Source organism: Euprymna scolopes, chromosome 2 (assembly GCF_053919585.1).
Source record: "Euprymna scolopes isolate OS-2025 chromosome 2, ASM5391958v1, whole genome shotgun sequence".
NCBI classification, from domain to species: Eukaryota; Metazoa; Mollusca; class Cephalopoda; order Sepiida; family Sepiolidae; genus Euprymna; species Euprymna scolopes.
In genome coordinates this window covers 20874648-20892409 of record NC_136483.1, presented here as the reverse complement: position 1 = coordinate 20892409, position 17762 = coordinate 20874648, and the positions used below count along the sequence as shown (strand labels likewise).

General features: G+C 32.2%; 1 protein-coding gene across 1 annotated transcript in view; it reads left to right on the top strand.

Annotated features, from left to right (window-relative positions):
* Nucleotides 1-17762, top strand: part of LOC145289608 (uncharacterized) — a 194307-nt gene that overhangs the window by 162360 nt on the left and 14185 nt on the right. The window contains exons 29-30 of the mRNA XM_080136424.1: nt 545-680; nt 1766-1876. Of these exons, the coding sequence (XP_079992550.1) occupies nt 545-680; nt 1766-1876 (247 nt within the window). The remainder of the gene's footprint in view (nt 1-544; nt 681-1765; nt 1877-17762) is intronic.

Genomic DNA, 17762 nt, shown 5'->3' with positions numbered 1-17762 from the left:
AACAGACATCTTGCTGCGCAACTTCCTACACAGTACCCCTGATGCTTATGTCCCTGATAGTAGCCCCCCTACAACAAAGTGGCAATGCGCCTTGTTTGGGGTGAAAATGTAATTAAAAAAAATTTTTTTAAAACGGCCAATATATAAAATCAACAATAGGTTCTTTGATATGACAGGGGTGCTTCCGAAATGAATATTTCTGTTTAGAGTACAATTGTACCATGATACTTGACTTGAGGAGGCATGTGAAGCTTCCTCCTTGTTAAATGCGATGGGTCTCCAACTAGAGAAGGCAATTAATTGATTTGATTGAAAAAAAACTGAGCGATTTCACTGATTTCGATGACAATAAAATATGGGGGGGGGTGAAACATTCATTGACCCTCATTAAAACCTAGGCAATGCCGGGTCTCCCTGCTAATCTGCGAATATTTTGACATTTTTTAGCGTTAACTATTAAAATTAACGTTAACTATTAAAAATCGGCACAAACATTCTGGGCAAGCAAATAAAATCATTTCAAGCATATTTTTTTTTATTTCAGTATGACTTATTTTCTGATCTGGCGCCAAGAAACTCTGATATCTCGTTGCATAGTCCGACGTCGAATGCACCTTGCCAATAAATATTGCAACCGATGGAAGTATCACACAGATCTCAGTTACACTGCTTCCCTTTGGGTAAGCTTTAAAAAAAAAAAAAATTCTTGTGATGTCTATAATGATGAATGCAAAATCATCTGATGTTGACAAATTTAATTTATAAAACTCACTATGTCTTTCTGTCTGTCTGTCTGTCTGTCTGTCTGTCTCCATATTTTCAAACTCTATTTCTTCCGACATTAAAAGTCGCAGAGTGGCGCTAGGGGTCTCAAATGATTGGATTTTTTATGGACTGTTATTTCCTGGGTCTTTAGCCGGTTAAAATAGTTTTAAGGAGTCAAAAAGGGATCAACATTGAAAACATCGGTATACATTTTGTACAGACATCTTAGTTTATTTTTAATCCCTTCATATACGCGTCACGTTGGTACAGTGGTAATGTCACTAGCTACAGTTTTGATTTCGGTTTCGATTCTAGCTGATGGCGCCCAAATACTTTTTTTGCTTTTGAAATTACGATTCTATAATAATGTATACGAAATCTGGACAAATTAAAATATCATATTTAAGTGTATTTTACAACCGGGAAAGCCCCCACCTCCAACCCACTAGTACCCGATGACCTAATAATCTTCAATCATAAACGCAGTTTTATGTTGCGCCTCTTGTATTGTTTATCTCACTAGAGAACATAATTATGAATCATAATTAGTGAATCTTTCCTCCTTGTAAACTCTCCAAATATCTTACCACCCACAAATACCACCCACAAATACCACCCACAAATCTGACGAGAAGCAACATCTCACCCATTCACTGTATATGTCCCCAGATTCTGGAAAACGTTTTACTCTAATAGCTTTTATCCTTGGATAGTTTATCTTTCAAATTTCTTCCAGCTCCCTGTTTTCACAAATGAATCAATATGTTGAAATTTAAATGTAATGTGAACACATATCTTACTGCACAACTCCCCATTTAGGATGTTCCCTATACATCTGACCCCCTCATCACAGCAGCCCCTTAAATCTCAATGGCAGCACATCTTTTGGAGTAGATAAAAGTAAAAAAAAAAAAAATCCAAAATAAATTTCGGACATTTTGGAAACATTTATTTGCCTCCCGTTGCCCGTTATTTTTTTTTTCTTTTTTCTTTTGTCCAGCATGAAAAACAGATATATTATCGAATTTGGTGTAAATGGAGAGCTGCATTCATCCAGGAGAAAACCGCTACTGTAATGGAGGCAGAATTCCGTAGACAGAATTTACGGCAGGTGAGAAAGAATATTTTGCATTTGGCAATTTTGGGATTTGGGAACATTTGGCCTTCGGGCCGGGATCAAAGTGTAGTATCTGTTCTGCAGATGCTGCGCTTAAGATAATTTGTACCAGTCAATGGAGGGGAAATACTCTATACTGGGACAATTATTATTTTTGGTAACCACTTTTTGGCTACTTTTAGGGGAGCTGGTTTTTACCCCACATTAAAAACGGCCTTGTGCCTAATTTGCTTTGGTGGGGAAGCAAATAAATACAATAAAATAAAACGATCTTGCTTTTTCCCTCTAAATTCAGACATTAGAGGAGAATAAACGAAACTATGCACATCTTTTCTCCTCAACACTGATATCACTTCCTACAGAGTGTTTTACGAAAACATTTCTACATTTTCACTTAATACAAAAATTATTACATTTACTTAAAGATTACTGCCTCTCCAAAACAATGCTTCCAAATAGAGGGTAAAATATCTACTAACATGCCACTACTTAACACCGGGTCATTATTTTACATAAAGACAAAAATATTATCACAGTACTATCTATCTATCTATAAAAGTAAAGTGAACGCGTGTGTGTGTGTGTGTGTGTGTACACATTTCCCGACACAATAACTCTGTTAATTTTCAGTCTACAGACTCGAAATATGATATACAGGGTACTGAGATTTGAGAAAATCTTTGTAATCTGTTTTCGGTCAGAAATTTGGCTGTTAAGGGGTCAAAGTTCAGCGATTTGACCTTTGAGAACTCTACCAAACTCCTCCGACATTTTTTGGTATAAAAAATGGAAATTTTAGATATAGGTTCCTTGGACATGGCTCTAACTTAATAACTTGATTTGAGCCCAAAACAATAAATTTTAAGGGGTCATAATAGGGATCAAAGTTTTTAAAAATTTGACCTGTGCGGTCTACCAAATTACCCAGACAATTTCTGGTCTAAACATTTGAAATTTTACATAAAGGCTATTCAGAGATAGGTCAAGCTTTCTAATCGGTTTGGGTCGAAAATTTCAGCTATAAATATATAAATTTATGTATGTATGTTTGCATGTCTGCCTAAAACTTTCAACAGAGGCGACGGATTTTCACGAGATCGGTATCGTTTTGAAACTCGACCCTTCAGACGACAAATACCGAAAAGTTGGCTAAAAACATTAATTTCTTCACCCTCAACTGGACACTTTTCTACAGGGAGGGGTCGCTTTTTTCACCGATATTTTCGAAAGTCATCCTCTCTTTTTGATTTCCTAACCTTAATTAAAACCTACGTCACTTCCGGTTTGGTGGTGGTCGTAACAGCAAAGGCGTCACGTTTTTTCTCGTTCTTTTCCTACTACCACTTTTTTTTTTTTGCTCAACACACACCTTCAAACACCCTGGCAACGCCGGGCACCTATTATTAAAGTATATAGGCAAAAATAGTTAGGGAAGCAAACAATTCAGTTTTAGTATGATAAAAGATTTTTAAGCATCATAATAAAACACCCTAGCAGCCCTCTGACACAAACAATGGTTAGCTATATAGAAAAAGAGAGTTTGACGGACGGAAGAAAAAAGGAAGGACCTTCACATTCTTTGTAGGCGGAATCACCTTTCATACTTACCTACAGACATAACAAAGAAAATTTATCCAGGAAAATGCCTACTTTAGACTGCTACCTTGTGATGTGGATTACTCAAAATACAGATTGGATCATTTTACAACACTACTATCAAAAACATTCACTTCGGATTTTACCATGTAATTTGGATGTGAATTTTTATATCCTTTTCATTAACTTCCCTTACTCTATGATATTTAAATACTTAAAAAACTTTTAATTGTGATTTTCCATGTTTCACTGACTCTAGCAAATACAGTGTAAACCATTATAATTATTTGCTAATATTTTCTCCTCTGAAGAGATGGAAGACATCGAAATCCTATCGGATAAGGAGTTAAAATATTTCAAATGTATTCTTTGTCTTACATAGAATAATAAAAATCTTTTGATTTGAAATTTAACCATTTCACGTCATACATTTTTAAATATATTGAATGACTAAAATTATATATATATATATATATATATATATATATATATATATATATATATATATATGTATATATAATATTTAAACATTTTCACCATATATGTATACAGGGTGACCCAAGAAAAACGGGCCCCAACTCTAATTCGGCCCTGTTTCTTAGTGTTTTGTCCGAATGAAATGAAACTTTGGTCATAACTAATTTATTATATCCAAAACATCACATCAAAACACTAGGGTCTTTGGCCTTTTTTTTTCCGTTCTGCAGCATATGTTCCAGATGGCCCCCATTTAGCTTTTGTTTTTTTTTGGGTCACCCTGTATATATATATATATATATATATATATATATATATATATATATATATATATATATATATATATATATATATATATCCTTCATTACACTATGTTCCTGTTTTGTGCTATTCGTACAATAAACCAAATTTGTGTTACCCCAATCTTTGTACGATTATTCCACTTCAAATTATTATTTGGCTTATATCGAAATTCACGATATAACATTAAACAATCAGTAAGTTAAACACGCATTATGTTTTATATAATGACATGTCTTTAACGACACAAGACCATTAAAAAAGAGAGATGCTGACTTGGTCGGTTAATTATAAATTACAGCTAATTAGAATAATTAAAACAGAATATTTTTTCAAGCATATCTCGAACCAACTATTAAGGTTAACTATTTTAACATGACCAGTTCTTACTAGGATTAAAGGCGCACGATTCTGTGTAGCTTAATTACTATATAAAAGGCACTATTTCTCTAGATGTCCATAAATCATCATCATCATCATCATCATCATCATCATCATCATCGGTTAAATGCATATTTTACATGTTGGCATTTGTTTGATGACATAAGGCTATTAAAACTATTAAAAGCGATTGAAGCAACACACGACAGAGATCAATGTGTTCAGTTAATTATAAATTACGACTGATTAGAATAATTAAAACAGATTCTTAAAAAAACACATAACTCGAACCGAGAATTAAGGTATATTTTAACATGTATTTTGTGATATTAAAGCATAAAGGAAAAAGCTTTAGGGAAATAAACGTTGATTAACTCACATTTAGTATAATAAAATATATTAGACTATCAGTCCATTAAAAACGGGCAAAAGCAATAGTCCGCTGTCTTGGAATAAGTGCTTAATGTCAATTCATGGTTGAATATGGTTGAATTTGCACATATTTTTACATTAAATGTTTATCTCTATTAATACCTATTAATCCCTAACTTAGCAGTGAACAGATACCATAATAATTAATTCACTGTACCTTATAACAAAAACCTATACAAAAATTCAGTCAGAACTCACAGTAATTTCTAAGAAAACTTCTAGGGTAACTGTATGATCACGGTGACTAATCCTAATTAATTTCTAACTGTGCATTGAATGAATACCATAATACTTAATTCGCTGCAACTTATAAAAAAAATTTCAGTTAGATCACACCAGTAGTCCTCGCCCCCCTCCCCCCAAAAAGTAGAACGGACAGACAGACAAAGATAGAGATTATATAGATTTACTTTTAAAGCAATCAAAATGTTAAATATGCATTATGTCATTCAACTGTTTATTCAAATGAAATTTATTTCATTGTCAATGATGTAATTAATAATGTCAATGATGTAATTAAATATACGAATGTCTGATGTTTTTTAATAAGCAAAATGTGTTTCTGTTTCCAAATGTAGCAAAATGTCGAACAAACACTCAAATGCCATAAATGACAAAGTAAAAAAAGATTTCATTCTTTCTGGAAATAGCTGCAATATTTTAATAAACAAAGAGACACCTCCAATCCTTAAAACGAAAAAAGCCAAACGTTCAACAAAGCTGCATTATTTTTAACCATGCGGAAATAATTCTATAGACCACGTGTTGAAATGTCATACACACTGGCACAACTCCAAGGTCAATAACATATATATGTAACATCCGAGAGAAAATATCCCAAAACAGAACAGAGAGCGCATATCTCCGCCACGGGTGAACAATAAAAATAAATCTCAGTAAATTATGAACGAAATGAAATAGAAATTAGCAAATAAAACTTGTGGTTGATTCAAGTGAGGAACTTAAATTTTAGTAGGAATAATCTTTTACCGATACAAATATGATACCCATCGCTCTCTCTATCTGTTTGTTTATTAACTAGTTTTAGGTGATTAGACTGAAGAATATGAAATTTGGTACCAAAATGAGAGTATAAATTAAAAAAAAAAAAATAGTGTTACTTTACGTAGATAGAAGAAAAAATATATCATTTTAGTTATGTTCGTCTATTTCCATGTGATGCCATAGCAGTGTCAGAAAATCGCCATTAAAATTCGTGATGAAAACTTGAATATTTAGACTTACTATCTTTCGAAGCTTATAACTACTTGAAAAATGTAATTCAAACTCTATTTTTTTAATAAAAGGATCAAAGACCAAATTTTAAAATAATAACAGGTTTAATAGCAAAATATGCAATATTTGTTTTTTTAAATCGGTTTTCTTTAAAAGAGATTTCAAGAAAATGAACGAATCTTGACTTACTTCGAATATAAAAGTATATATAAATTCCAAAAAATCACTTACCTATAAAAAAATACTAATCAATAGGGACTTCCATTCTTCATTGTTAAGAATTTATCCATATTTATATTTTATATTCCATGTCCTTTTTAAATAAAATACTTTTTTAAGCAAGGATTAAAAAATAGTGCGACATCAGATGTTTCAGAAGGGGAATAAAGAGAGATAAATGTCTCCTTTTATTCGAGTTAAGAACTGCGGTGGCCTGTAAGGGCCGGAATTGATCTCCCTTTCTATTGCTGGCTGTAAACAAAAGTTAGTCCATATGGGCCATCGTATTTTAAAAATGATCACATTTCACTTATCAGTTTTTGCTGATAAAAAAAATTCCACTCGACCAATTTTCGATTTTTATTTATTCTCTTAAAGAAATACATGATTTTTTTATTTAATATATTTTATTCGTCTTTATGGAGTGATTTTTTTTTTAATCTAAAAAAAAGACATTGAATGAAACAGAAAAAATTGTTGTAGGTATTCAATATTTTCAGGACAAAATTTTTAAAATGTGAGGTTTCACTTTAAAAAAAATCAACGTGTTTTTAAAAAAAAAAGGTTTTAAACTTCTGACTTTACAGGTAAATTTGCACAAAACTATTCTTTTTTTTTGTTTTAAATTAGATTATTTTATTTATTGATCTTTTGTCTACAATTTGTGATATATAAATTTGAAGTGAGAAAATTAATTATTTTCTTTTTAATAGACATTTCAAAATGGGGGGGGATGAATTTAAAACAAAACGTTTGTCTAGAATATTATATTCAGTTTATTGGAAAGAGCATAAAATTTCGCATTAAACCTGTAAAATTTCGCATTAAACCTATAAATATTGTAAAAATTGAACCAATAGAAAAATTTTGATAGATTTTTAAATTGAAAAAAAATTTAACTCGTAATATTCAATTCTTTTTATTACATAAAAAAAAAATCGCTGCATGAGTGTGCACAGGCACTTTGTAAACACTGTTTTTTTTTTAAATAAAAAATAATATTTCTATTATTATTCAAAACCTTTAATAGTTTATTTTGGAAGTATACTTCCATAAAGAAATTAAACAAACCACTTTAAAAAGAGAAATTATGAGTTTTGTATATTTTATTCGCAGTTTTGTGTTAAGGGTGTCAAAAATTCCCCCAAAATTCTGACACACCTAGTGATGCCATAGATGATTTAATATATGAGTTTGTTAGCAAAGTGAAAGATGTGCTCGGTTAACTCATTCTTATTTCAGTCACGTAAATTATTTAGAGTTGAAACAACTCACAGAATATAAACTCCCTGTATTTATGTAAGGTGCCAAATTATTTTCTTCCTTTCACCAATAACAGAAACAATGCTTGTAATTTTTATCAGCGGTAGTAGTAGTTTCCCTTTCTTGTTTTCACCAACAACAAAGACATTCGCTCTTAGCAGTAGCAGTAGTACTTCTTTCTCTTCACTGACAACAGTCCAAAAACAAGAGATAATCGATTTTTACTATTTATACACAACTAAATTAGACACGATCAAAGAAACAACTATTTTTATGAAAATCGGCCCAGACAAGGCATGAAGACACTTGATGCAAGAAATTAAACATTAAAAAAAAACTATTTCAAGGTCAAAAACTTGCCAACGATAAGTGTTAGATGGGATATATTCTAATCTAGAAAACAGCAATTCTTCCTTCTTTGTCAGAAACATCTCTCATGGAATATGGGGACTAAAGGACAAAATAAGGGCAGCAAGAGTTAAGCTGTCGAAAGTAAACCTAAGATCGGATTTGTTTTACAATACACATTGATATGAAAAAAACAAAACAAATATATAACAAATAAATGTTATCGAAAGCAAGATAAGTTACTCTTCTACCTATCTGGATAAGTTTTTAGTTTTTAGTAATTTAAAATATTCGTTCCGGGCTATCTCCCCTGTGTGTAGACTCGTACTGTCTACTTTATAACGTCTAAGAAAAATGCAATTTTACTAAATTTTCCGTAAAAATGACTTTTAACTATAGATAACTTTTACTCAATTAATTTTTGTAATTTTTTGATATATTACTATTTTCGGTATTGAAATCAACATTTTCTAGTCATGAATATGTTGATATGGCAACTTTAAAAAATTATGATTGGTACTGTATGGAACAAAAAATCTTTAAAGACTGAGGCAATTATTTATTTATTTTTCCCCAATCTAGTGTGTCCATTTTTGGGAGCAGGGCTTTCCCCACATTTAATACTGACTTTGTGTCTAGCTGTAATTTGGTCATTAGTCATACAAAACTCCTCCGCCAATTTTGGGTCTAAACACTTGAAATTTTAGATATAGGTTCCTTGAATATGGATCTAACTTAATAACTTGATTTGAGCCCAAAACAATAAATTTTAAGGGGTCAGATTAGGGGTCAAATTTAAAAAAATTGACCGCTTTTTTTTTTGCTCGACATACACCTCCAAACACCCGTGCAACGCCGGGCTGAAATGCGAGTATATCTATAAAAGAGAACGTGTCTGTGTATGTCTGTGTGTCTACATTTCCCTATGCAATAACTCTGTCAATTTTAAGTCTACAAACTCGAAATTTGATGTACAGGGTATTGAGATATGGGAAAATCTTTGTGATCGGTTTTCGGTCAGAAATTTGGCTGTTAAGTGGTCAAAGTTCAACGATTTGACCTTTGAGAACTCTACCAATCTCCTCCGACAATTTTGGGTCTAAACACTTGAAAACTTTGACATGGATCTAACTTAATAACTTTATTTGAGCCCAAAACAATAAATCTTAAGAGGTCATAATAGGAGTCAAAGTTAAAAAGAATTGACCATTTTTTTTTTTTTTTTTGCTCAACATACACCTTCAAACACCCGGGCAATGCCGGGCTGTAATGTTAGTATATATATATATATATATATATATATATATATATATATATATATATATATATATATATAAGTGAAAATGTCTGTGTGTCTGTCTGTCTGTGTACATTTCCCTACAAGATAACTCTGCCAATTTTCGATCTAGAGACTCGAGATTTAACATAAGGGGTATTGAGATTTGGGAAAAATTTTTTAATCGATTTTCGGCCAGAAATTTGGCTGTTAAGGGGTCAAAGCTCAATGATTTGACCTTTGAGAATTCTACCAAACTCCTCCGCCAATTTTGGGTCTAAACACATGAAATTTTAGATATAGGTTCCTTGGACATGGATCTAACTTAATAACTTGATTTGAACCCAAAACAATAACTGTTAAAGGATCAAAATTGGAGTCAAATTTAAAAAAAAATTGCCGTCTGCAGTCTCTACCAACTTTTCTTTATAAATGTTAAGGTGCCATAATTGGGGTCAAAGTTTAAAAAAAAAATTGACCTCTGCGGTTTCTACCAAACTACTCAGCCATTTTTTGGTCTAAACATTTGAAATTTTATATAAAGTGTATTCAGACATGGGGTAAGCTTTTTAATCATTTTTTTGCTGCAAATTTGGCTTCCAAGGGTTCAAAGTTCAAAAGATTTTATTTATGAAATTTTAGATGTAGGTTACATAGACATGGGGCAAACATTTTAATTTGATTTGAGCCCAAAGCAATAAATTTTAAGGAGTCAAAATTGGGTTCAAATTTTTAAAAAATTCGGGTCTGCGGTCCCTACCAACTTTTCTCTATGGTAGTTAATGAAGCCTATTATATAGAAAGGCATTATCGTACATATTCACACTTCTTAATATATACATATGCATATAAAGTTATGAACAGTACATAGGGCCCGAGCAAAGCCAGGCGGATTGCTAGTATATATATATATATTACTAATTTCAAAAGTTTAAAAAATGACTTGGGTGTCATCAGCTAGAATCGAAACTAAAACATTTAGCACCCAATCACATTCCCTACTATCAACAGATAAGAAAAATTTTTAATTAAACCATTTCAAACTATGAATGAATTTGCGCATGCGGAAAAGTAACAGATATATGTCTGCAAGTTGAAATGAACATTTTGTATTTCAACTTGCAGGCATATTTCTGCACGAGTTATTCATCCATCCAAACAAAGGTTTTACTCATTATAAATCATCCTTGGTGTATGATTACTATTTCCTGTTAATTTCAGTGTTATGTGACCAGTAGTTTAAGAGTTTATCAGTTTAATATTTTCACATAGACACGAAAACACACACACACATACATCTACTGCTTTATTTATAAAGAAATTTCATTTTCATAATTTACTGAGATTTATTTTTACTGTTCAGCCGTGGCGGAGATATGCACTCTCTGTTCTGTTTTGGGATATTTTCTCTCGGATGTTACATAAATATGTTATTGACCTTGGAGTTGTGCCAGTGTGTATGACATTTCAACACGTGGTCTATAGAATTATTTCCGCATGGTTAAAAATAATGCAGCTTTGTTGAACGTTTGTTTTTTTCGTTTTAAGGATTGGAGGTGTCTCTTTGTTTATTAAAATATTGCAGCTATTTCCAGAAAGAATGAAATCTTTTTTACTTTGTCATTTATGGCATTTGAGTGTTTGTTCGACATTTTGCTACATTTGGAAACAGAAACACATTTTGCTTATTAAAAAACATCAGACATTCGTATATTTAATTACATCATTGACATTATTAATTACATCATTGACAATGAAATAAATTTCATTTGAATAAACAGTTGAATGACATAATGCATATTTAACATTTTGATTGCTTTAAAAGTAAATCTATATAATCTCTATCTTTGTCTGTCTGTCCGTTCTACTTTTTCTTGCAAACTACTGGAGTGATCTAACTGAAATATTGTATGGACCTTTGTTATGATAAGGTGCAGCAAAGTAAGTATTATCGTATTCATTCGATGCATAATTATAAATCAATTGGAATTAATAGGGATTAACCACCAAGATAACACATCTACTACTACTACTACTACTACTACTACTACTACTACTACTACTAATAATAATAATAATAATACTGCTACTACTACTAATAATACTACTACTACTACTAATAATAATAATAATAATAATAAGGATAGTATAAAAATAAAGGGTATTAGTTTTAGTTATGCAAGATGTGTCGCAGTTTATGTATTTTCAAATAAAATTAAAGTACAATAGTGATAATAATTTTATCCTAACGATTTACTGGTGCATCTAGTATATATCTATATCTTATATATGCCACAATCACGTTGACACACCGGTAATTGTTCGATCACTAAAGTTAAGCAATGTTGAGCCAATACCAGATGGATGACCATGTGGGAAGGCTAGGTGCTGCAGTTAAAGCCAAAATTATTGGCACCCTTTCAAATTTTGCGTTTTTGGAGAAAAAAACATTTTTTCACTAATTATTTTTATTAAAGTGTTGATGAACATTTATATCGACCATCTACAGATCTCCTGAAACACTTTTAGTTTATTATAAAATATTCAAAATAAATATTATTAATGATAACAAAAAACAGAAAAATTCAAATTTATTGGCACTAATGATTTTTATCATAGAATTCACAATATTTCATGCAAAATAATACTTGTTTATTATGATTTGGGTGTTGCATCATCTTCTAGAACGTTCCAAAGCCTTCTATAAATAACGTGTATTAGTCAATCCTTCATTTTATCAATAACACCAGACTGAAAAGATGACTAAAATTAAGGAACACAGTTTCGATGTTAGACAGAAAATAGTGGATGCACACATGAAAGGAAGTGGATACAAATTTATTTCTAAGCATTTTGAAGTTCCTGTGTCAACAGTAAGAAACATTATCAAGAAGTATGGTGTTTTCAATACGATTCAAAACTTGATGGGTTGAGACCGTAAAAAGAAACTTTCTCCCAGAACTGTACAACAAGTCATTCGAGAAGTGGAAAACGACCCGAAAACTACTGGTAAGAAAGTAGTCCAACAATTGAGCGATCAAGGTATTGAAATTTCTGTTTCGACATTGAGAAGGGCACTGAGGTCACATGGGATTCAGGAGTACTGACTAAGGAAGACTCCTCTCCTCTACAAGAAACATGTTAAAGCCTGCTTAGAGTTTGCATGGGAGTTTATTGATAAGGATTCAACTTTTTTGGGTTCAGTTTTATGGTCGGATGAGATTAAAATTGAACTTTTTTGGCAGCAGAGATGTGTCGTTTGTGTGGTGGAAGAAAGGAGAAGCCTTCAACCCAAAGAATTCAGTCCCTACGGTGAAGTATGGTGGAGGAAACCGTATGTTTTGGAGTTGCTTTTCGGCCAATCGCACTGGAAAACTTGTCACTGTGGATAGCATCATGAGGCAAGATCAATACATTAAAATATTGACTGAAAATCTGAAACTTCTGCAGAAGCCCTTAGTCTTGGAACCAACTGGGTCTTCCAACAGGACAATGATCCAAAACATACGGTGAAATCGGTGAAGAAATGGCTTTTGGATAATGAAATAGACATCCTGAAGTGGCCAAGTCAAAGTGCGGACTTGAATCCAATGGAAAACTTGTGGGCTGTAGTGAAGGCGAACGTGAAAAGAAGGAAACCAAGGAACCTGAAGGAATTAGGATATATCGCTAAGGAAGAATGGTTTGATATTCCTGTTGATGTATGTAGGAATTTAGTAATGTATAGAAAACGTCTGGAAGCTGTTATGAAAAACAAAGGCTTTGCAAGTGGCTATTGATAAAGTTGCCAATAAATTTGAATTCGTCTGTTTTTGTTATCATTAATATTTATTTTGAATATTTTATAATAAACTAAAAGTGTTTCAGGAGATCTGTAGATGGTCGATATAAATGTTCATCAACACTTTAATAAAAATAATTAGTGAAAAAATGTTTTCTTCTCCAAAAAACGTAAAAATTGAAAGGGTGCCAATAATTTCGGCTTTAACTGTATATGTATCGCACTGAATTATACAAATTTTCAGGTTGGTATCTGGGGGTGCATTTAATTCACTGCAGGAGATGCATCCCCGAATAAACTCACCTGGAGGGTAGGCAACAAGGCAGTACTCCACGTAATGTTGTACCAGCAATCTGCTGCAAGATGTCTTCCTGAACCCGCATGTCAAGCAGATGTTTGCTGCAGTGAATGATGGCATTTTAAGCGTGTGCAACACGAAGTTGCACCTTGTGGATCACCTAAAATATTTCACAGCTGGGGCTGGCTCAATCCTAATGCGCAAAAATATATACTCGTATCCGAGTTCTGCCAATGACAATGACGACGACAATATCTATATATCTATATCTATCTATCTATATATATATATGTTCACAGAATTTTTCATGTTTCATCCTTATGAGGATTCATCAGGCCAATGCATGAAATTGATGCTATGGTTTTTTTTATGTATACACGCAGTGTTGGATTTCCTAGTTAAATAATCAGATTCTTTGTTATTCCCGCTCTCATTGTTAGCAGCCAATGGTTGCGTGTTTATCAGACAAAAGTCCATTTGATTTGTAATTCCCTTTTATTGTTTATTTTTGGTGAGAATAGGTGATCTTTCTTTGTGTATTAAAAAGTGACCCAGTTTTAACCGAGGTGTGCTAAGATATGCCTGTGTATATTTTTGTTTATACTAGTTTATTTATTGTTATTACTATTATCTAAATACTAGCATGGGCGCCCGGCGTTGCCCAGGTGTTTGGATGTATATGTTTAGCAAAAAAAAAAAAAGTGGTAGTAGGAAGGCAGGCTGGAACCCGTACCGCAAAGGAGGAAAAGAACGGGGTAAAACCTAACGTTTATGCTGTTACGATCACCGCCAAACCGGAAGCGACATTTTTTTTAAATTAAGGCTAGACAATCTAAAGGAGAGGATAACTTTCAAAAATATCGGCGAAAAAAATGACCCCACCCCTCTAGAAAAGTGCCTAGTTGAAGGGGAAGATATTAATGTTTTTAGCCAATTTTTCGATATTTGTTGTATGAAAGATCGAACTTTAAAACGATACTGATCTTGGTAAAATCCGTCACCTCTATTGAAAGTTTAAGGCAGACATGCAAACAGACATACATACATACATTTATATATTGGTAACTAAAAATTTTCGACCCAAACTGATGAAAAAGCTTGCCCTATCTCTGAATACCCTTTATGTAAAATTTCAAATATTTAGACCAGAAATTGTCTGAGTAATTTGGAAGAGACTGCAGAGGTCAATTTCTTTTTAACTTTGACCCCTATTGTTACACGAATGACCCGGTCTGAGCCGGGTTGACATGCTAGTATATATATATGTGTATCGGTGTATATACATATATGTATGTTCATGAATTAAAATGTGGCACGCGTCTGCGGATGAAATGTCAGAAATTGACAAGGTAAACGGGAATTGTTTCAATATTTCTCACAAATATAAACAGACCTTGTTATTGTTATGAAAAATGTAACAGAAAGGAATCTGGTTACGTGGATGTTTTGAAAAGATTGACAGGAAAAATTCACAGAAGGAAAAAGATTACAGTTGGAGATTTGATTTGGACTCAGAAGACAACGGACGGCTTCCCGTTGTCTCCTCCTCTTCACTGGGGGGGAGGACAAACGCTGACGTGTGTAGAAGAAGAAGCCACACAGGCCGATTTCACTTTCCACCTTCTGCAGGACATCTGGGAAAAGTGAAATAAACGATAGAACTAATTCCTTGTCTTGGAGTGATTGAATCTTCATCCAAAAACAGGTATCAAGTCTCCCTCCAGGACGAGAAATTCCAGATGGTCCAACATCGAAGAAGCAGAGGTAGGTTCTGAAAATACATGTCACTCACACACGATTCCCTTTATGATACAACATAAATATATAATATAACACGTCATCTCTTCTAATCCATTATTAGAGATGACGCAACAAACACTCAACCCTTTATTATAGAGCAACAACATAACACCATTATGATGTCTTAAAATTTATTGTTTTCGGCTCAAATCAAGTTATTAAGTTAGATCCATGTCCAAGGAACCTATATCTAAAATTTCAAATGTGTAGACCCAAAATTGTCGGAGGAGTTTGGTAGAATACAATTGTATTTTGTGTACAGAAATTGTTAGATGAGACAAGTCATTGGTATCGTCGAACTTCGTCGCTTTCAAGCACGATGATTAAGACCGTTTAAGATATCCATATCAAGTTCTCTTCAGCCAATACTCAATACTCATCTATTTTATAGTCGGAAGTGGAATATATATATATATATATATATACCTCACGAGTTCACGTTTAAGCCTCGTTTTGTTACCTGTTTATTTATCAGATGAGAATGATTTCATTAATTTTAAAATTTGAATTCTTTTAATTTAAAAATCTAATTTCGATTGAATTTTTTTTAATATAAAATTTATATATATATATATATATATATATATATATATATATATATAACTACTTCATTCACTCACATAAAGTTAATATACGAAAGTATAGATTTATGCGTAAATTTTAAGTATTTACTTCAAAAGTGCTCAATACGTAAGTAGAGCTAGTTAGTAATTTATAAAATATATATGGCGATTAAGCTACACTGAATATTCGGCGTTTCATCCACTCTAGGATTCCTCAGGCTTATGCGCCAATTCTGTGGTTGTTTATCGTTTTTATATGGTCCTCTTCTATTGAGGATTTAGTTAGCCAATCAGCTTTCTAATATCCACCGCGCCCCTTCCTATCAGCCAATGCTTATCTATTTTATAAAAGTTTCTAGTTTTATCTGCTTTTACAAAGATTTTATTAGAGTTGTTTATGTTTCTAACGATTTTGTGTAGTTTCCGTTGGAAATTGTTAGGTTGATTGTGGAATTCTAAGTTTTTAATTACGTTTAAAAGGTCATTTTCAAATTTTATCAAAAGGTCTACTGTTTTCGCATTTTTAAGGGTTTTAAAACCATAGGATTCTTTTTTGTTTACGTTTTCATTTTTAAGGAAGAAATTTGCTCGCCATCGCATTCGGCGTATTAGTTCATCTGTTTTTTGGATTAATTTAATAATATAGCTATGTTTGCTGGGTGTGGGGATGTTTTTTAGCGATGTTTCGAAATTAACTCTTTCTATATCCATTTTTAATGTAGTGAAATAAATTCTTTTGAGAGTGCTCGACTGTTTCAGGAGCTAAGTATAACTACTTAATTTACTCACATAAAGTTAATATACGAAAGTATAGATTTATGCATAAACTTTAAGTATTTACTTCAAAATGCTCAATACATAGATAGAGCTAGTTAGTAATTTATAAAATATATATGGCGATTAAGCTACACTGAATATTCGGCGTTTCATCCACTCTAGGATTCCTCAGGCTTATGCACAAATTCTGTGGTTGTTTATCGTTTTTATATGGTCCTCTTCTATTGAGGATTTAATTAGCCAATCAGCTTTCTAGTATCCACCACGCTCCTTCCTATCAGCCAATGGGCATGCATTTTATCGGACAAAGGATCTGTTTTAAAACTAGGTTAGTGTTTTTTTTTTTATTGTCAGTTTATATATTAATATATATATGTGTACATACATATATGCACATATATATACATATATATATATACATACATATATGTGTGATCGTTTATGTATATTCACGTTTATTTAATTTATTTATTTGTTTATTTTCTATTGTTTTTGTTAGTTTTAAAACTATTTTGTATCACTATCTAGAGTAAATTTTATTTTGTGAACAGTTATTTGCTATTTCTCTTCTACAGTTTAATAATGTTGGGGTTCTTTAAAATACAAGGTAGCAAATTTTTCATCAAGGCATAATCTACATGGGTCGTCTAGATGCCTACACGTGGTAGCTTGTCTTATTATTTCCATTCGACTACCGGCGAATGTCCGCTTTCTTTGAGTTCCCAGTATTTATTCGCTAGTGTTGTTTTTATACAGTGTTTTTTATTGTTGAATGTACTTTTGTGGTCATAGTATTGGGTTTTGAAATCTAAGGAAGTCATGCCTACGTAATATTTCTTGTTATTTGGGTTTTCTTTCGCAAATATTGTTGCCTGATAAACTACGCTTTTAGTTAGACATTTATTTTGAACTGGGCAAAGTGTGCGGTGTCTACAGTTGCATTTATCTTGTTCGTTATTAGTATTTTTATTTATAGTATGGTTGTTCTTGTCCGGGGTTGGTTTATTATTATTATTATTATTATTATTATTATTATTATTATTATTATTATTATTTCTGCTAGTGTTAGTTTTATTTTTGTCATGGTGTGTACTTTTTTATTGTTTATTTTGTTGTTGTTTACATTGTTTTTA